At 36.4% G+C, this 22,242-nt stretch overlaps 1 protein-coding gene across 8 annotated transcripts in view; it reads right to left on the bottom strand.

Annotated features, from left to right (window-relative positions):
- LOC145291908 (calmodulin-binding transcription activator 2-like) overlaps positions 1 to 22,242 on the bottom strand; it is a 2,646,613-nt gene that overhangs the window by 250,892 nt on the left and 2,373,479 nt on the right. For all 8 annotated transcript variants that reach the window (XM_080137802.1, XM_080137770.1, XM_080137753.1 and 5 more), the window contains 2 exons: positions 7,576 to 8,665; positions 5,795 to 5,921 (listed from right to left, as the gene is read on the bottom strand). In XM_080137802.1, the coding sequence (XP_079993928.1) occupies positions 5,795 to 5,921; positions 7,576 to 8,665 (1,217 nt within the window). The remainder of the gene's footprint in view (positions 1 to 5,794; positions 5,922 to 7,575; positions 8,666 to 22,242) is intronic.

Here is a 22,242-nt window from a genome sequence, read left to right on the forward strand (position 1 = left end):
TATATATATGCCGTCTACCTTTCTTTCCACTCTGTTGATGAGAATTATTTATCAACACTCCAAGTTACCCAATCTAATTGAGAGACTACTGTATTTCACTTGTAGACGTAGCCCACGCAGGTGATATTATCTGAGCTATCGAAAGATACAATGACTTTAGTGGTATACAAGTGATTAATTCATTGCGACTTTTATGAAGTGCAGTATAAAAGCATATACTACACTTTTATCCTAGCCAAAAGATTGAAGTTTATTTGGATTAGAGAAAGGATTGTAAATTTGACCAATGATTTCATGGGTGGCATTTTTTTTTCCCATTTTGAAACGCAACATCCTTTCTACATTTCTATGTTTATGTATTGATTTTAAATGTTAGATTATTGTGAGTTGGAATTATTAAAATTTAAAAAAGATAATTTCTTTTATGAGCTCAAATTTAGTCATAAAGCAGCAGAAACATGTCACAACATGAGCAATGTTGGTTTTAAAAATACTGACACCATTGAAGCTGAAATGGCCGTGGTCATCATCTGTAAATGAAAGTGGTAGTCAAAGCGGATTCTCACACAAGTTGCTTAAAGGTTACATGTAGGTCATTAGTGAAAATCATAGAAAACCAATGAATGGGTTTCGTGCGACTTTCATGAAAATCAAAGGAATAATTTTAAATGTCATCATCAACCCATTTATCGATCGCATTTTCGATGAAAAAAGGTGTCCTATCGAGTAGTCAGTGACGATCAGCTTAGTGGTTGGGTCATATGCAGATGATATTGACTGCTTGCTCGTATACAGGTGATTAATCAATTACAACCTTTTGAATCCCGATGAGATGATGACTGTCAACAAATTGATGTGATGCTCTGGATATTACTATGTATTACCATCACTGATTAATAGAAAAAGTACAATCTCGTCACAAGGCAATAACCGCCACATGTTCTGTATATCGCTCAGTGTAATCTTATCAATTTTTATATGAAACTAGCCTGCATGCCCGGCGTTGCCCAAGTGTTTGAAGGTGTGTGTTGAGTCAAAAAAAAAATAGTAGTAGTAAGCAGGCTCAAACCTGAGGAAAAAGAGGTGAACCCCCCCCCCCTGTTTTACCAATGTGCCTACTGTGGTTGTGATGTCAAGGCGGTCAAAATAGCGCCTTTTATGCAACGTCGTGGACGCAAGGGTTGAATGACTTGCAAAAAATGTCAGCGAAAAAAAACGACCCTCCCTGTAGAAAACTGCCAAGTTAAGGGTGAAAGAATTAATGTTTTAGGCCAAATTTTTGATATTTGTCGTCCAAAGGGTCAAGCTTCAAAATAATACCGATCTCGTGAAAATCCGTCGCCTCTGTCTAAAATTTTAGGCATACATGCATACATACATACATACATACATACATACATACACAATACATACATACATACATACATACATACATTTTACATACATATGTTTACATACATTTAAACAGACAGGTGAAATTCATATTATAGATTTATCGCACTCATATCAGTATTTTAGCAGTGTCCAATTATCTGAAGGAAATTGTGAAAGTGAAAAAGCTTGTTAAATTGATCTCTTTGAATAAATGCCTTTTTCTGACATCGTAATATATAAGACTGTTCAAATTAAAAATTGCTCCTCTTTTCAAGATTTGGACAAATGGTATATGCACCAAAAGAGAAAGCTAGAAGAAAACTATTTCAGTCAATTTTTGAAAAACTGAAAATATATAAATAACAATATTCCTATTCCTTTGTGAAAAAATTCAGATCCTTAAATATGAACATAATATATTGAATAAGAGGAACGAGTTAATGGTAAGATGTAGACATAGATATAAATTCAGGGTAACAAGCCCATAGCCAATTGGTGCAAGAATAAATGTTTATTTCTAAAATTGGTCATTATTTTTCGAATATCTTCATACAGGGTGATACCCCCCCCCCCCAAAAAAAAACAAAAAAAACAAAAGCTAAATGGAGACCATCTAGAACATATGCGGAGAAAAAAAAAAGGCCAAATACCCTTCTGTTTTGATGTGATGTTTTGAATATAATAAACTAGTTATGACCAAAGTTTCATTTCATTCGGACAAAATACTAAGAAACGGGGCCTAATTAGAGTTGGAGACCGTTTTTTTGGGGTCACCTTCTATATGAAACTGTTTGAATTTAAAAGTACACCGAGTTTTTCTTCCTTTCAAAATTTGGACATGTGATGTAGACACTAAAATAGGAAGCAACCATAAACTATTTCGGTCGAATTTTAAAAGTAGAAAAAAAATATAAACAACAATGTCAGATATTCTTTTGTAAACGTGTAGCAACTTCATCTAAACCCAAGTGTGAGTTGTTTAGACATCTTGGAATTAATTCGTCATAGCTGGAAAATGGCCAAATGTGGATGGCAAAATATGGAAGCACTAATGTCATTGTATTCATCCTCTCACCAATTTTCACACCTAGATTATTTGTTATAGAATAGGCTCTGAGGAAAGTTCCATTAACATTTTCTTTTTAAGATTAGTGTACATTAAAACAGCTAGAGTTATCGCCCTTTCTACCATCGTACCAGCCTGGCAGAAGTGGTAACAACATGTCATTCATTATGTTGCTTGTTTCTATAATTATTGTTAAAATAATGTCATAGGACATGGAAGACCAAGAAGGGAGTATTAGCAAGAATACGAGTCAGTCATACCGACTTAACACATTCATATCTCCTAAAGGGAAATGAACCTCTAACATGCATACCACGCCGGTCACCCTTCATCCTGTCCTGGATATGACCTTAAACTATATCCGATGAAAGCCCAAGCTGAGGCCCAAGCTTGCGGGCTTTAGAGAGTGTGGAGCCACCCTTTAATTGCCATTGCTCCCAGGTCCACTCTGACCTGGAGTGGTAGTACCTGTTAGGGGCGAATAGAAACCGACTTGAAAAAAAAATATATTGTATTAAAAAAATTGTTCTTCAAAATAACTGGATTCAGCATTAAATAACCTGAAAAGGGTTGATATGCCATAAAACAAACAACCAACCAACAATCAACCACCCTTCACCGTCGAACACACACTCATTGCCTGAAAAGACCTCCAACAAACTAAAAAAGAACCCATACGACAATACTACTGAAAATCCTCGAGTAGCCTCTGGGCCAAGATAAGTGGTGATGCCTATGTAAAAACCAAAAAATTAAAAGAATAACTTACACATAATAACTTATGATAAATCACCTTTTATTGCATTAAATGACCTCACATAATAGATATACTGTTAACAATACTAACGTTACACACTCGTTTACAAACAAGAACATTTATTTCCAGGTACTTTCCTTAATAAAACGTGATCGTGCTCCTTCTCTCTGATCTCTGTCCTCTCGAACGTGCTCTTCTGCCTGTGCACATGTTCTTTTTCCATAGTCTTTTTCTTTTTCACTACCATGACGTCATCTCCCACACAACTCGGCATTTGCATACGTGCTACTGCGCTCTGAGTAACAACTAACCAAACCTCATTGTGTCTGAGATAGGCATAACATTGCAACAGTGGCGAATACCGATATTAGGCGGACATAGCCGAGTCTGGTCAGGTCGGACATCCAATGCAACATCTTCATCTCCCTTTTTGCTTCTTTAGTTGACGGTCAGAACTTGGAGCCTTTCAAAGGAGCAGCAGATCGCAACGCAGGATGCTGTTAAAAACCATCGGATCAATCTCAATCAAATTTTATGTTTTCCAATACTAAACATATATAAATGAGTAAGAACATAGCCTTTGTGGCCTATAGCGTTTTAGTTTGTCATCAGAACAGAAACGCCAAACAAAGAGCTTCTGTAGATATGAGGCTACCAACTGTTACTTAACTCAAATCATTTCAACCATTCTTTTCTAACACGTAATCAAGCTCAGCCTAATCAGAGCTTTTAGTATGTATCAGTTCTTTTGTATGTATGTTGCTTCACCAATGGAAAATCTGTGCCAAAAAGTATAATTTACATATTAATACTCCTACTACCAACCTATGTTACTTATTATAATATTTTAACCCTGTGGAAATTTACATGAGCATATATCTAATAATTTTTATTCATATAAGTTTATTTTTCCATGGAAACCGCCCCATACAAGGCATGAAGCCATTGATGTAAGGAGTTAAAAAATATAACTCTTCAAAGTCAAAAACTAGCCAACGATAAGAGTCATATGCATAGATTCCAGAAAACAACAATTCTTCCTCCTTTGTTAGAAACATTACTCACTGAATCTGAAGACTAAATGTGTATACGTTTAAATATTTCTAAGTATAGGATTCACTTTTAAACTAGGTAAACAACCATTAGTAATTTAGGAACACAGCTGCCAAACGTAAGGGCGAGTAAAGTAGACTATAATTAGTTTTATGTAAAGCAAGCAAAGAGGTAGTAAAAGCTTTTCAGGAACATTCAGTTATCTCCATCTTTTTTTTTTTTAATTTTCAAATAGATATTAAATATCAATCAATAAATATTCCCCAAATTCCAGCTTCTTTGGAGTATTTTAAACAGGTTTTAGGGGGGCATAATATGGGCACTACCTCCTATTTGAAAATTCAAATATTTCAGATTTGCATTGAATTTGATCCATAGTTATAAGATAGCAATAAAGCAAGATTCCCTGAATTTAGATTTCTTAAGTAAGCTCAAGCCTTAAATTTGAAACATTTTCTCAAATCAAAATCGTATACAGGGTGGAACGATAAAAATCGTCACCCTAGAAAAGACGACAGGATTCCATTTCCGTTTGATGAAAACCATTCTTTTTTTTTTGTTGTTGCAGACCATCTAGCCAGTTGTGTACAAATTCCAAAAACGATAGGAGTCTTCTATCATTTCTGAAAGTGACACAATCTTCAACGAGCGAGATTGGAGATGTGCCGCTGTACAACTCATGCTCTTCACCGATCCAAGTTATGACAGCAGGATCATTGCCAGCACCTTCCAAATGCATCACTGGATTACCACGAGTAATAGGGATGTTCCCAAGGTAATAAAAACAAATTTTCCCGCCATGGTTATAGTCTTTGGTGTGGTTCAAGTGAGGGCCACATCATGCCACTTCAAATCTTCAAAGTCAGCTTCAAATCAACACCAAAGTGTACCTGGATGTGCTGAAGAGTGTGGTGATCTCCTGGTGCAATCAGGTGGCCGCTGGCTGACCCTGGTTGTGGCAGCAGGACTCGACGCCAACCCACTATCCCAAGGAGACCTGGGCTTGGCTTCAGGAGGAGTGCTACGACTTGTACCCTTCTCTCACTGGCCTCCCTCCACCTCCGATCTGGACCTACTAAATTACTTCGTTTGGTCATACGTTGAGAACATCACTAACATGACCTCCCACAACATCAAAGCCAGTCTGATCACTGCCATCCACCAAGTATTCGCTGAGTTCCCGCCGGTGCTTGTGAAAAAGGCATGCTCCCAGTTCCAGATTCATATCATTGTGGGGATTGAGGCTGAAGGCGGCTACATTGAATAGATGTTAGCTCTACTACATAATCAAGTTACCTGAATCAATTTTTTCAATAAAAGTTTTAAAATAAAGCTGTAGTGTTGTTTTCTTTAGGGCGACAAATTTATCGTTCCACCCTGTAATACTTTTGGATCAAATATTGGAATAAGGATTCTAAACATACGATTTGGTATGATTATATCTTGATTTCAATCTTCTTGAGGGGACATAAATGTGGTGCAAAAGCTATTTGTGGAATTAATTTTCTTGTAGTTAAATAATAAAAGAAATTAAAAATACTTACCAGGTGCAAAACAGCGGAGGACTCCTGGTTGCACGAGAAGAGCAGGTACACTTGTACCGCCAAATACGCAGTTATAAGAACAGCTGGTAGAAAACCAAGGCCCTGTTACTAATACTTTAGTACTACCCTGAAAATAACAAAGAAACAAAATAAAAACATAGAATAAAATAAAATGATTTCATCTAAAATTCAATTCCCTTTTATTTTATAAGATTTCAAACTGTGGATACACTTGCTATGTCAAACCACACTGATGAGCCATAGACGACAAAACAGTGGTTTGTGGATGATTATATTTCATATATGTTGTTGCAATATTCTTGGCATAATACAATGGTATACCCCCATAAATTTGAGCGGTTCTATTTATAACAATGTGTGATAAAAATGAACCAATCAAATGTCAAAACAATTTTATAAAATAGAGTGAATCTTGCCGAGTTCTTCAATAGAATCTTTTCGTCTGTTGATCACGACTGGATTAATTCTTTGTCTGGATTCATGCTGCTATTCTTTTTTACTTGGAATTATATTTTTCTATTTCATCAATGACTTTACACTCAAGATACGGTCCTGGATATGACCTTAAACTATATCCAGTGGTGAGGCCCCAGCTTGCGGGCTTTGGGGAGTGTGGAGTCACCCTTTAATTGCCATTGCTCCCAGGTCCACTCTGACCCGGAGTGGTAGTACCTGTTAGGGTCCCAACTATGGGTTAAATAGAAACCGACTTGAAAACAACAAATATATTCTATTAAAAATTTTCTTCCGAATCTTTGGATTCGGCATTAAATAACATGAAAAGGGTTGATATGCCGTAAAACAACCAACCAACACTCAAGATACATACAGCGGTTGGGCAAAATAATGAAAACACTTTGTGAAAATTAAATCAATTAAATGTATTAAAACCTATAAAACTTGTTACCAAATGTTGGTTTCCTGTTTTCAGCAAGATACGAGTTTTTCTGAATCTCTACAGGGCCCTTTAAAGAAAATAATGTGCTGGTGCAAAACATTTTCTGGTCCTCTTTCCAACATATCTAAGTCATATCTAGATACTTCAGTTGCACTATATTATATGCTCGGAGTAAAAAAAAAATCTGGTGCTGATTTAGAATTACATTTGATTGAAAAAACCAAAAAAAAAAAAAAAAAAAAAAAAAAAACACAGAAAAATCTTTATGATACATGATCATCATGGAACAAAGATGTCATATTCCAAAAAGCATGTAAATTGATCAAGTAGTGATTTTTAATTAAGAAAATCAAATTATATGAGGAAGCCATGAGGAGATCCGGAGTGGCAATATTGTTTTATATTTTGCCAAAATTCAAGGGTGACAATTCAATTCGACTATAGAGATTTAAAATAATTAAAACTTTTTATTTAATAAAAATCGTAAAATTTATTTTTTAATGAAAAAAATTACTTGATGGTATTTTTTCGCTGTAAACTTTCTTGGGACTACACCAGAAAGACTCGTATCTTGCTGAAAACATGAAACCAAAATGTTGGTAATTTTTCAATTTTTATAGGTTTAAAACATTTATTAATTGATGCAAAATTCACAAGGTGTTTCCATTATTTTGTCTAACCCCTGCATATCTGACAAAGTCTTTCTCTAAACAGTTATTTGAGTTTGTTGTGCATGTAGTTTTTCATTCAATTCTTTGCAAACATACCTTTGTTTAATTAAGTGCCAATACATAGGTACATTTTTAAAATTTTAATTTCCTTATGAAATAACTTTTAATTAAAAATAGAAAAAAGATCTTACCTCTGTGTAGGACCATTCCGGGCAAAAATCTGTGATCGGGGCCTGTTCAGAATTGGAGTGTGAATCTGTGGGTTGTGTTAGGCTAGAATCCTGCATGATCACATGTTGAGATGGAGAGGTTGTCTGCCCTTGTTGCCCACCTGCAGAATTGTGATGAGTCTGTGTCTGCCCACTCGAATGTGTATGCTGATGATGATGCTGTTGCTCCTGTTCGTGTTGTGCAGGATGTTGCTGCTGGGTGCGCTGGGTGTCCAGGCAGCTGGCGCAAGTGATAAAGTCCCGATTTATGTTCTCAAATGTAGAATGATCTGATGAAGAAGGATTCATATCGGAGCAGAGTTTTTCCAGATTGGGGAGATCCAGGATGTCTAAACTATCCAGACTGAGATCCGAGTTCTGAAGAGAAGCAGTGGTCAACGTTAGGTTATCACAGTTGGTCAGGTCAGTGGTGGCATCTTTAGAGTCCATTGATGATGATCCAAAATCCGATGCTGCCGAAACTGTTGCCTGAAGAGTTTTTTGAACATCTTCGTGGGAGAGGTGGAAAGCAGGGGAAAATATATTGAGGGGTTCGGTTTTTATGTTGATTTCCTTCGCAACCTCTTTTGGAGTTTGACCCGTTTCAGAAATGTCTGTTGCCATCGGAACTGGTAACATCGCCCTATTAGAAGATGAATGCTGGAGTGTACTTGCCGAGCTGGTGCTTCCAGGCTCAACTTTGATCTCTGTTCCCAAGGTGTGTGTTGATGAGAGGGGTTGAATGGAGGAGCTGATAGTCTGGCCGGTGGCCGATAGAGACTGGTTTGTCATGGAATTGGAGATGATAGAAAGGGGATTTGTGGTCTGTCCGCTTACAATGAGTAAGCTGTTGCTGCCTTGGATGTTTGCAAAGTTAAAGATGACCGGAGTGGTGGGAGGAACAACATCCGTGGAGTTGGATGTTGTCGAGTTTGTGACAGTGGTGGACGGCGTTGTAGCAATGAGCATACTTTCACTCACCGGTGCTGCGGTTGCTACTGCTGCTGCCGCTGCTGCTGCTGCTGCTGCCGCCGCCCGGTTGGCCCGGTTCCTCTGCAACAGCGACACCAATCTACAAAGAAAATACAAAAGGGAAAATAAGTCTTGAAAAAATGTTATTCCTTCCAGTAAATGAAAACCATGCTGTTGGATATCCGTTGGTAAAATCCTGAGATAAATCAGTCTATTATATCTGATAACTACAGCAAGACAGAGATGCCGCCTGTATAAGCAGAAAATTTATATCTGGTGACTATTTCTTTTAGTTTTTTTTGCTCATATTCACCTGAAACAAGGTGCATATACGGCATAATCACATTGACACACCTGTTTCCACTAGATCACAAAGGTTAAACAATGTTGAGCCTGGTCAGTAACAGATGGGTGACCATTGGGAAATACCAGGTGCTCTATGTAGGAGGGCATCGACATCTTGCAAGAACTGGGACCGCTTGTGAATTTAGTAATCCCTTGACACTTCCTCCTTTGGAGGAAGCCAGTTCAACCCAACTATACAAACAGGACACATTGCCACTAAGACATAAATGACTACTGTAAATTAGAGGCTATGTCTCTAGGAATATTCTAAATAGGGAGTTGAGCAGCAAGATATCTGTTCATATTACATTTAACTTTATGCATGTTAGTACAGTCCGAGAAGCAGGAAATAGGGAGAGAATTCTAAAGTCAAGCACTCTGAGGGAAAGAACTGAGTAGAAAGTTCTTCAGCATCAGATAACCTCTACAGTGAAGGTGTTTTTTTTTTTTTTTTTTTTTGCCTGTCTAGTTAGTTAGGGACATTTACATCAAGGGATCACCAGTACTACGAATTCGTCAGAGCATATCTCATTAAAGTATCTGCAGAACATTGCAAAACAAGCATGTCACCTGTATAAGCAGAAGAATTCGTACATCTGGTAAATACAAGGAAAACGAAAGAACACTTGCATAAAATAAAAAGAAATACACTAATTTGGTGATTAAACAAAACACAGCTGGAGAAAGCCGTGGCTACCGGAAACGTAGGCAACATGCTACAAAGTGAGTAGCGGCATTATATTGCATAGGAGAGCTGCCGGAAAGAGCATATAAGATTGAGGATCTGGTAAAATACCATAAAAAAATTTTATCTTTCCCCAATCCCTGTTTGTACATTCGAAATCTCTCCAACTTTTACATTCTACTTATTTATTGCCTTATCTTATCACCCCTGGCTATAAATATAATCGTCCAAATCTCTGCGATCATACATTTATATTATGTAAAAAAATATTGCAATATATTTTTTAGCTCCTTACATCAAATCATGTCAAGTGTTCAACTGAGTTTCAATCTATTACCCTCCCCTACTACATAACAAACACTTGTCTAGCTACAACTACTGTTAACGATTTTTCCTACTCTCTATCTCTGCTTTACTAAACGCAAATTCCATCAACAAAATTTCTTTCTTAGAACTACCCGTCCGTAGATCTCTATACCACAGGGTACCCATTTTCCATCATTACCGATCATTACGGTGTTGTTTCACCAGCCATCTGACACTTATTAATCCTGATCCTCGAGTGACCGTCGAGCCTTGAAAAGTGAGGACTCATGTAAAAGAAAGTGGCTTCATACCTTGTCTGGAGCGATTTCCATAAAAAACAGATTTACATCTAAAATGTAACTATTTGATCAAGAGTTACTCAGTTGAGAGAATTAAATATTTTACCCCCGAAATGTTTTGAGGGGATGTGAATTTTGGTTGGTAATTCTGTAGTTAGCGTTAATAACACACAGACTTAAATAGCATTCGTTAATAAAAGAATTTCTTAATAAAAATATGTTATTACAATTCTTTTAACTATCTAAATACATTACATTATTTCAATTTCTTTTCTAAACAGTCTGTTTGAATCTAGGGTTATCTATCTTCTATGTATATAAAGGGCAAAATGTGTGTGTGTGTGTGTGTGTGTGTGTGTGTGTTTGTGTTTCTCGCAAACACTTTTAACAGAGGCGACAGAACCTGACCAAACCGGTATCGTTTTAAACCTCGAACTTTTGAAGGACAAATATGGAAAAATTGTCCGAAAACATTAATTCCTTCACCCTAAACACGGCCGTTTTGTACAAGGAGGGGTCAATTTTTGCGTTGCCATTTTAGCAAGTCATCATTCCCTTTTCGATTGACTACGGTTAATTCTGACGTTAGTGACTTCCAGTTGCGCCATGGAGACATCGACTAAGACGTCAGATTTTTTTTCCTCCTTCGCGTTAAGGGTTTGAGCTTGCCTGTCTACAACCACTTTTTTTAATACCTCTGCTTACTGTTGTTTTTATTGCCCCACTACTACCACTTTTTTTACACCTCCCCCATGGTTCCTTACTACACCACATACACACACCCAGGCGCCCCTACTACTTTTGTTTAACCCCACCCCGGGGCTCCTTACTACACCTCCTAAACGCCAGGCACCCTCGCTAGTGTTAAATAAAACTGTTTCTGTTTTACTTTTACTTTCTGTTTAGTAACAGTCTTTTAGTTTTCTTGTTTTTTTTACAAAAGGGTCACCACTTATCAAGGCCCGGAGGTCACTCGAGGATAAGGGTTATTGAGTGTACAAGTCCCTTCTTACACAATTCTAGTTTTAATTTTAAAACTTCATATAAAAAAATAGTCTTTACTTTAAAACAAGATTTTAAAAGTTTACATTTAAAAATTGTATTTGCTTTTACATGTTTTTTTGTTGTTAACTATTTCGTACTAAAATATATTTTTAATTTAAATTTTTAAAAAACTTTTTGTCATGTAAACTTAAAAAAAAAATTTCAATGTGAAGACTAAAATTAAAGATTTTGATTATAACATGATTTGTTAAAAATAAAACCATTCAAAAAAAAAAAAAAGAAGCCTTTCAATGCGAATACTATTTTTTATGAAGAGTTTTAAAATTAAACTGGAATTACGTAAGTATTAATCAGATGGGACTTTTCCTCAGTACACAACGGCAAGACTTCTCAAGACTCCTACTAACCCGAAAGCTGAAGTAAAAAAGAAACAGTTTTATTTAGCACCACCGAATCTTGAAAGTGAGAAACACACCAATTATCAAGGTCTCATGTATGATATGAAAAGAAACTGGAATCTTAGGGAGATATCAATCATACCAGTTATTATAGGTGCCACAGGCTTATGAAGAAGAACCTGAAGTCCTGCCTAACTAATATTCCTGGTGAACCAAGTGCAAAAGAGATCCAGACAATTGCACTTAAGGGAAAAACGAAGATACTAAAAAGAGCTCTCGGTTGGTTTCAATAAAAAGCAGGGTAATGTTAGCAGCTGGTTTGGTTGAAGGAAGAAAATTAAAAACAAAAATCTAATTTTATGTTCAGAGGTTTGTGTCATTCTGGTTTCACAAGATCATGAGTTTACTTGTAATTAACACCTGCTTATTTATTGGAATCTATATTTTGCGAATCTTTCTGTCAAACTTGAGAATTTTTATGCCGAGCTCGGGAATCCGCACAGCATTTCAAACATAACTCTTTATTTAATCTATGGGAGTAACATGCTCTCGTCTCATCAGCCATAATTGGGTAGAAGTCGTAAATTTTTTTTTTTTTTTTTTTTTACACAGTGATCACCACTCATCAAGGCCCGGAAGCCACTCAGGGATAAGGGTTATTGCAAGTACATTACATTAGTGTGGAGATTTGATGAAGTGTTTACTTAAGGGGGCGGTTCATTAGGAATTTGTTAACATTTGACTTGAAGACATCCAAGTTGTAGTCCGGTGGGAAGCAGGCAGACGGAACAGAGTTCCACAGGCGTGCAGTTCTAAGAAAGAAGCTTTGTTCATGGAATCCGCGTTTTGATTTAGGCACAGATATAGAGTGGGGGAAATTTTTCACAGTGTATTCAGCTAGACGGGTGTTTTTCGTGAAAGATTGGCGAGGGAGGACCAGAGATTGGAGTTCAGATGAGCACCTGCCATCGAAATAACGATAAAACAAGGATAGGCTCGCAACGTCTCTTCTGTGGGAGAGAGGTTGCAGGGTAGAGAAAGGGGCATTCCCCACTAAGCCACGAAGTCTATTTTGTACTCTGTCAAGGCAGGATAGGCTGTTTTTAGCAGCTCCTGCCCAAATAATCTGCAATTGTACTTTGAGTGTACTGAGAATTGAACATTGAACCTTCACAATACAGAACAGCATTCTGAATAATTCAAATAATACAAATTATCAATCCCCATCTCAAAAATTCAGAAATAAAAATGTTTTTATAATTTTTATAAATATCTAAATATATTACTCAATGCCTCCATTCAGTCTCGAAAGACAAACGATATCCCCTGTAGGGGCAGCAGCGCATGTAATTGTGAGGCAAGAGTTGTGCAATCTCCAACCACACCTCTTCTGAATCGGCACTGTTTGAGTCCAGTAGCAAGGAAAAGTCCAGGACGACTGGAAACAATACCGAGATAAATGGAGAGCACATACAGCACCTGTAAGTCGGAAATGGTCACCCATTTAGTACTGACCAGGTTAAACGTTGCTTAATGCTGCTTAATATTACTATTATAAACAAATTTAAACCAGGGTTGGTAATTGGATCGATGATTGTTTAGAAATACCAGATGTTGTTAGTTTGAAAATGTAAAATGTAAAATCTCATTTTCTAACATCCTTAATCTAAATGAAATATTAGTGTAGACTAAATTACCAAATCTTGGTAAGATAACTAGTCTAGGAAAAGGAAAATTGGTGCTTCTGCATTTATCAACCCGCGATTTCCACGAATTTGGTCGGGTTTGCCCGGCAAATGCCAGCAATAACTGGAAACGGATGGACGAGCCTTATTACAAAAACATAAATTGTTATATCCCCTGCCTCCACCCTATGTTAAGAATGGCGACAACCACTGAAATTCATTAAGTAATAGACTGGAAAAAATGTCTTAATATTCAGAAAACTATATCGACCGTTTCTGGTTCTTCCCGTTATCTGCCAGGCACACCCGAATAACTTTGTGGAAATCGTGGGTTGATAACTGTAGAAGTACCGGAAAACTAAAAAAATAAGGCCATTCTTTCTTTTTTTTTTCCAGTCGTATTTGATTACTCTTTGCCACTGGACTTAAGCAATGAAGAAGTGCTGTTTCATATTATGGAACTCTTGCTTCATTATAAACACTTGATCGTGCAGGTGCCTTTTCATGACGTATTCATTGTATTTTGAGTCAGAAAACGAGGTCAGCTGTATCAATATTTCATTGTAGATTTTAGTGTATAGCACTGATTACATATAGCCATAAGAAAACAGACTCTCCATGAAAAAATGAAAAATCCATCGGCAATAAATTGAGTTGTTTGGTTTGGAATGTTTCCATGTAATTTCAAAGACGTACTTGACAACCACTTATGAGGCTGGATTTACAACAATTGATTATAAAGCAAGAAATAACACGAAACACTAAAATATAATTGAGAAAGAAAACACAGAAAATTAATATGTTCTTTGGAAATGTACTTGAATCAACAGATAAAAATTAATAATATATAATAAAAATTGCTCGAATATTCCAAGCATGGAAAGAAAGAAACATATGTGATTTATAAATAATATGCATTACAGACTCTAATAATTGCATCATAAACAAAATTAATAAAGGAATAAAAGAATTGCCGTATAAATTCTTATTATATTGTTTTCCTAATATTATTCATATTTTCACGTGGATAATAAGTATGGAAAGATATATATGAGATTATTATTGTCTTCGTTTGTTGGATTTTTCGTCTATCATCACGACAATTACTTACATCTTGGCAATGAAGAGCTCTAGGTAAACGAAACCTTAAATGCCGAGAAATGATTCAAGGGAGATGACACATAATTCAAATGATTAAGGGAAGATGATATAAATATGGTAACGTTGCACAGGCTCTGTTCATACCAAGTCAAGGGTACATCCTCGACAACCAATCAAAACAATAAGTGTAAATTACAGTATTACATTAAAATCTCTTTGGGCTATTTCCATTATCAACATCATTTCTCATCATCTTATCGTAAAAGCGGGTGGGAGGGGGTGGAGGAGACCAGAATTTCCAACATCAAGAATGCCATGTGTTTTATTCTACTCAGCATTGTCCATGAGCAATAAATGTAAGATTACAGCATTACATTTAAGAGGGATAGTTCCGGTAAAAGAATGACATTATTATTATTTTTTCAACACATTAAAAACAAGAGAGAAGAATGGATTGCGCAGAAGAGAAAGATGGAGGAGAGGGGAAGAGAGAAAGATAGAGAGATGGCTAAAATAGAGAGAAAAGGGAGATAGGGAGTGGGGAGAGATATATTTTGATAGGAGGAAAATGTATACAAGTGTTACACACGCTATTCAACTTCTTTTGTGGTCCGGGCAACGCCGGGTAGCCCTGCTAGTAAAAATAAAATAATTTAACGATGAAGATCCTATCTCAAACTTCCTGACAAACGAATCGATTAATAAACTGAAATCATCTAATAAAATAGTTATTTTCATTGATTTCATTGAATGTGCACAATTAGCAAGGAAAGTTAAAACTAAATTACATGATTTTATAATTATTTTCCGATATTTGTCTCCCTCCCATGGCGGAATAATGCGACACAATGGTCGGAAAATGGAATTTAAAGAGCCAGCGTAACTCTGCTTTAGAAAAAAATGTCTGGACATCCCTGTTAGCATTCCCAAATTAGGCCCAAAATTTACATCCTTTAAGCAGCAAAAATTAGGTCATCCAAACATCAAAATAGAGATCTCGATTGATTTTTGTTTTTTTAGACTGTTGTGTATAAATTAATGCCAAGCACTATTGGAGTGTAGTAGGACTTTCTACTATGTACACCTTCATATGTTTGCTGTCAAAGAAGGAAGCAGAAAGCAAAATACCCCTATTGTCCTTCCATAATAGCAGAGTTGGGTATATTGATTTTCAATGCAGGCAAAATCCAGCTTCCCAAAAGGAGCAATCTGGATTGGAGCAAAAATAAAGTTGGCTTCAGAACAGAAAAGATAAATGTATTATTAGAACAGATGCTACACTTTGCTCCTATTCAAAAGGCTGGGAACGAAGATGTTTTAGACTTTGATTTGAGCATTGTTCTTTGGGTTTTTTTTTTTGTACAAGATGGTCAACGTTTATCAAGGCTCAAAAGCCATTCAAGAATAAGAGTTAATAAATGTCAGGTGGTTGGTTGGTGACCAAACACTGTAATGTGGTCGATGGTGGTGGAAATGGGGTAGAATTTGATTAAGAAAACGGCCCAACAAGCACATATTTATATTGGATTTGAAAACGACGATGCTGTAGTCAGCTGGAAAGAAGCCCTGCGGTATAAAGTTCCACAGACAGGCAGTTCTAGGAAAGGAACACTATTCATGAAATTTGCATCCAGTTTTAGGCACAGATAGCGAGTAGGCGAAATTGTTGATGATGGTTGTAGTTAGGTGTGTGGTGGATGTCTCACAGGGACGGGACCACAGATTGAAACTCAGTCAAATACTTTCCATGAAAATAACGATATTCTAAATGTACATATTTACCATTGTTAACACAGACTATTCTCAGACAAAATGAGAAAAAAAAATGATCTGTTGAAAGGAACATGTACTGTGTAAAACCGACGAGGCTGTCACTAAAACGCGATACAAGATTTATCCCTTTGGGAAAAGAGTTCCGAAACAAAGGTGATTTGATACTCTGCACTAAGATCTTAAGACGGACGAACTTTATCCTTACCAAGTATTTGACCATGTATGGTGAAGGATCGCTCCACCATGATCAGGAGAGGATTATAATGGCTGTCCAATGGTTTCAGCAATGACAACAAATACAAGTTCTACCACACAAAAGTAGAGAGTGTGAGACACCTGACATCTAGTTGTAAAGTTCTGTTAGGGGACAGCTACTATACAATGCAACAAAATGGAGTGTATAAATATCTCTATTGGACTTTCTGTAAGAAGTTGAATATTGAATCTAGCAGCAAGTTCTGGGAGAATATACCAGAAAGATCAGTTGGAAATAAGTCATACTCCATTCACTATAACTATGCAATTCCCACAGCTATGTACCTAGAAGATGGAGCTAATAAAGCTGACATAGTGATATGGGACAAAAAGGAGAAAGAAGCAACCTTAGTGGAAGTCAGTGTCCCCAATAATGTTAGGTTAAACAGTACTAAGAGGAAAAAGATAACGAAATACAAAGGTCTTATGTACGACATAAAAAAGAAACCAGAATCGTAGGAAGATCGTCATCATTCCAATAATTACTATAATTATTGGACTCATGAAAAAATTTTTTTTTTCAGAAACTACCTGGTAAATATACATGGTGAACCAAGTGCAAGAGAGATACAAACAATAGAATCTTAAAAAGATCTATCGGTTGGAATGTATGAAATGGCAAGGGAATATCTGGCATCCAGTAGGATTCCCCATCCCTAGCTAGAACAAAATGATAAGAAAATTAAAAAAAGAAAAGAGGGAGGAAACTATGGCTAACCCTGCTGTGCACGATAAATGCCAAAGAAAATGATGCGTATAGGTTTATTTCTTTACAGATGTTCAATATATTATTTGGGTCAGTGTTTTAAGACGAGTCTTTCATATTATCTATATGATAACATTTTGAACGGATTTGTTTAAGATTGTTTCAATTTATGAGGATATGTTTTATTGTAAGGGCCAACTGACATTTATTGCAATTTGGGTGGCAAGTGAGATGGGCATGTGCAATGCCAAGTCTGATCCAAACTTCTTTTTAACGTTCTTATCTGGGGTCTGGGAACCGCTCTTCCATTGATAGTTGGATGCATTGTATAATTTGTTATTTTTGGCAATCAGCCCATTGATCCTGGCATTTGTATATGATGAAATTACACATGTTTCGTTTTAGATCTGTGTGTGGGATTTGAGTGTTTATGAAATGGGATTATAGGGCGTTTTTTGGCAGTTGTGTCTGCTTTTTCATTTCCATGGATGCCAGAATGATTTGATACTAGAGGATTCACTTTTTTTTTGTTGTGGTTCTATAGGTATATGAAGACAAACTTCGAGGTTGGGAAAATGTGGTATTTATTTTGGGTTGATTTTTATTATTATACTAAATCTGAGTGAATAAACGTTTGTTCCCTTAAGGCTTTTTTTTTCTGACGCTTTTTACACATTTTCACTCCAAATAAGACATATCGCCACTTGGAACACAAGGAGCTACTATTTGGAATAGTGTCTAACAGGGAACTGTGAGGAAGTGGAACAGCGAGATGTCTGTTCACATTACATTTAAACTTCTGCAGGTTAGTAAAATCAGGGAAGCAAGAAACAGGAAAGGATTTTTAAAGTAGAGCAGTCTGGGGAAAGAAACTATTAGAGTAGAAGGCTTTCCAGCATCTAGGAACCTCAACAGTGAAGGTGGAGTTTTATTGCTTGCCAGAAAGTGGGAGCATGCCTTTTCCACAAGCGCCGGTTGAATACTTGGCAGATGGCGGCGATCTGGTTTTGGTGTTGTGGCAGGGCATGTAGGTGATGCTCTTGATGTCTGACCAAATAAAGTAGTTCAGCGGGTTTAGGTTGGAGGAGGATGGGGGCCAGTGAGAGAAAGGTACAAAGTCATAGCACTCCTTCTGAAGCCAAGCCTGGGTCTCTTTGGACTTTTGGGGTGGCGCCGAGTCCTCCTGCCACATCCAGGGTCTGCCAGTGGTCACTAGATTGCACAAGGAGATCACTGCATTCTTCAGCACATCCAGGTACACTTTGGTGTTGACTTTCAAGCCGACTTTGAAGATAGGAGGTGCCATGATATGGCTATCACTTGAAACCGTGACTGGAAACTTCATTGAGCTGTGTCCTCAAGTGTTGAACCAACCGGATTTGCATTTTTAGGGTGTTGGCAATGGTCCCATTGTTATAACTTGGATCGGTAGAGAGCACAAGTTGTACAGTGGTGCATCTCCGATCTCGCTCTGGTTTTCATCAAATGGAAATGGAATCGTGCCATCATTTCTTGGCCGACGATTTTATTGTTCCACCCTGTACAAACAGATAGGTTACCTATTTTACAATCAACAGGATTTGTTTTATTTGTTTTATTTCTTATATGGTTTTGAGAAAGGCTCCCAGCAGGTTGGAGCCAAATGTTCAAAATATTATGTTTTTGGTTGAAATATTTTTAGCACTTTTCATTGGCTGAATATATTGTTTTCTACTTTATTCGATTTTGGAGGTGATTTCGTACAAAATGTGGAACTCCTTTTTTGTCTCTTCTTGAGAAAAATTATTCAAATTATAGGTTAGACTGCTCATAACTATAAACGCCATAAATACATTTGTGTATGGCTTATTATTAGACTCGTGCTTAGTAAAAACGAATATAATTATAGGTTATTTACAGCATGCATAAGTATGAAAGTCTGATTTCCATAAAGAGATTAATAAATACACTCATTATTTATGAATTAGAGGGGATAAGAATAGGTTTCTATCAATGACTTGCAAGTATGCCATTTTATGTGTTAGGAAGACATTTAGCAGCCTGGAATAACATAATTATTTCTGCAGAAAACAAGGCCGGATTAAAAAGGTCAGAAACAATCACAAATAAAACATCGAGTTGTTAGAAGAACGATAGAAGGAATTTCCTTTATTGTCAAATGGAAAGAGTCAGTTGATTTAATACATTTTTTATATTTCATTTTGATAGTATTGTTTGTATTATTTAGATCCTTCGGACTACTGTTTTGAGTTTTATTTTCGCAGCATTTCGGTCGATATAACCTCCAACCTTCTTCAGGTGTTTCATGCCGAACTCGGGAATTTTTCTGTCGGACTTGGGAATTTGCACAAATTTCTAATGAAACCCGTAATTTAATCTACGAGGGTAGCATGTTCTCATTCCGTCAATCATGACTGAGCAGAAGTTCTAACTAATTCGCTATTGTGCTTTGAGTGTCACCAGCACTGAGGATTGTACCTTCACCCTCCAGAACTTACAACTGAATTTTATCAAATACTTTATCGCTAGGCCACGGGCCCTTACAGACAGAACGAGAGCATGCTACTACACTCGTCGATTAAATGAAGGGCGATGTTCAAAATTCTGTGCAGATTCCCAAGTTCGACAAGATACACATGAAGAAGGTCGGAGGTTACATTGACTGAAACGCTGTGATAAAAACACTCAAGATGAGAATAGCAGTCTGAAGAATTCAAATAATATGAGGTATCACATATATTATACATTTTAAAATTATTTTCAATTCATATAAATAATGGTAACATCATTGTTTTAATAATTTTGATAATTCATATTACTCGCCTTACTTTATATAAATGGCAATTTATTTAATGCATAAATTAATAAAGCATGAGTTCATAGACATTTACCTACAACTTCAAATTCTTTATTTCTTTTAACTTTTTCGAAAAAGAGAACTTGAAAGCCTACTAGACACTGTCCTCGAGTGTCTAAGGTCTCTCTGTAAAGGGTTTGTCAGAACAACCTGGCATGAGGATACTTTTTCCATAGAAGTAAACCCTGACCAAATATTCAAAATCACATAGTATTCGCTGCCCAAATAAGATCTCCTCACTATGGCTAACCCACATTAGTTTTTACGAGGAAGGGTACACCTTCTCCAAGTGATGTTACCTCAAGTAATAGCACAAAGCTGGGTACTCCACCAGACTAGATAAATTCTTGTCCTGGAATCCAGTAAGACCAAGAGACCAAAATGAAAGATATACTACAATGTATAAAAATTGTTAATTGGAGAAAGGGAAATTATGTTCTCAATTTCTTTACCAATTCAGTGTTTGAGAGATAAAGAACTTAAATGGAACATTCGAATATCTATGACTCTCATATAAAGTTCAAGTGTTAGCCCTAGGTTATGAGCCCCTTGATTTCTGAGAACTTCGACTGAAGTAAAATAAAACAAAAAAGCATGATTAATGGTAGGTCAAAGAGTGAGTACATCTTTTTGGGACACCCTGGAGATTTAAATAGATACAGCTTTTTTATTGGTTATTCTTTTTTTTTTTTTTTAAATTTTCTTTCTTTTTTTTGTTAAACATTGCAAATTTCACATTTAACAAGTGAATTGTAAAGTGAGAGACAAGGTCTGGCATAAAAAGCTTTTCATGGAAATCATATGTATCTTAGGTATTCCTGGACGAATACTTAATATAATCAAATCCTGCCTAGACAAGAGAAAAATCCGGGTTGTCCTCAACAACATATTAATGCAGGTGTGTTTCAGGTGTCGATCCTTGGACCTTTATTATTCTTTATATTCATAAATGACCTCCCTGATTAAATTGTATCCGAGATGTGTTTATTTGCTGATGACACCACACTCTATAATAGACATGAGGGAAAAAACGAATGCACACATATCCAAGTCAATAACAAAAATCCTAGAAAACAACTTTCACTTTGTCGTGGAATGGGGCCATAATTGGATGTTAACATTTTAATTGGATGTTAACATAATTGGATGTTAACATTTTAATTGGATGTTAACATTTTAATTGGATGTTAACATAATTGGATGTTAACATTTTAATTGGATGTTAACATTTTATACTACTAAGACCCAGCTTCTTTCTCTTTAGCAACTGCACAACACCTTCTCAACCACTGATTGTCATGACAAATAACACCCTACCTGAGAGCTCTTCTTTTAAACTCCTCGGCTTAACATTCACAAACAACATGAATTGGAACGAATATATTGAGGACATTGCTAAGAAGACTGCAAAGAAGAGAGGCCCCCTCAACCGTTCTAGAAAATTACTCACACCAAAGAGTAACCTATATTTTTAAATAGCCACAGTTCGCCCATGTATGGAGAATTGTTGCCACATCTGGGCTGGTGCATCTACCACTAGTTTCTCCCTTGCAGACAGGGTAAAAAAAAAGCGTCTCAAATTTGATAAGTCTCATGCTATCGGCCAAGCGTTAATCATTGTCCCATCGCTGCAATGTTACATCCTTGTGCCTGTTTTACAAGTACTTTTACTGATGAACTAATCTGTGTCCCCTCGAAGTACATCCACCCGATTAACCTGACAAGCAGCAAAATCCCACCCCTTCATTGTTAAGGTTCCTGGATGCTGAAAAGCCTTCTATTCTTCCCTCAGACTGCTCTATTTTGAAAGCCCCTACCTGTTTCCTGCTTCCCTGACTGCATTAATCTGTAAAAGTTTAAATGCTATGTAAACAGAATTACGCTGCTCAACTCCCCACAAGCCTCTTTTGGACACAATGTTTCAAGTGACAATGTGCTTTGTGAAAAAGAGTAAAAATAAATAAAGAAAGAGAAACACTGCATGTAGTTCTTTATTTTAAGAAATTATTTAAGGGCAATTTAAAATATCCCAGCATGCAATTCGGTTTCTCATTCTAACTATTCTCTTAACAATTTTATATAAATTGGAAAAAGTTTATTTGTCATCATTTTGGAACGATTTAACTATAATAATAAGTTTGGGTTTTCTCATTTTTCAATGACAATGCGGAAAAAAACTGAAAATATACATATTTATTGCTTTTTTTTATAATATTTACATTTCACATCTGAAAGATTTAAAATTGATTAATAAGCTAATTT

Source organism: Euprymna scolopes, chromosome 2 (assembly GCF_053919585.1).
Source record: "Euprymna scolopes isolate OS-2025 chromosome 2, ASM5391958v1, whole genome shotgun sequence".
Lineage (NCBI taxonomy): Eukaryota > Metazoa > Mollusca > Cephalopoda > Sepiida > Sepiolidae > Euprymna > Euprymna scolopes.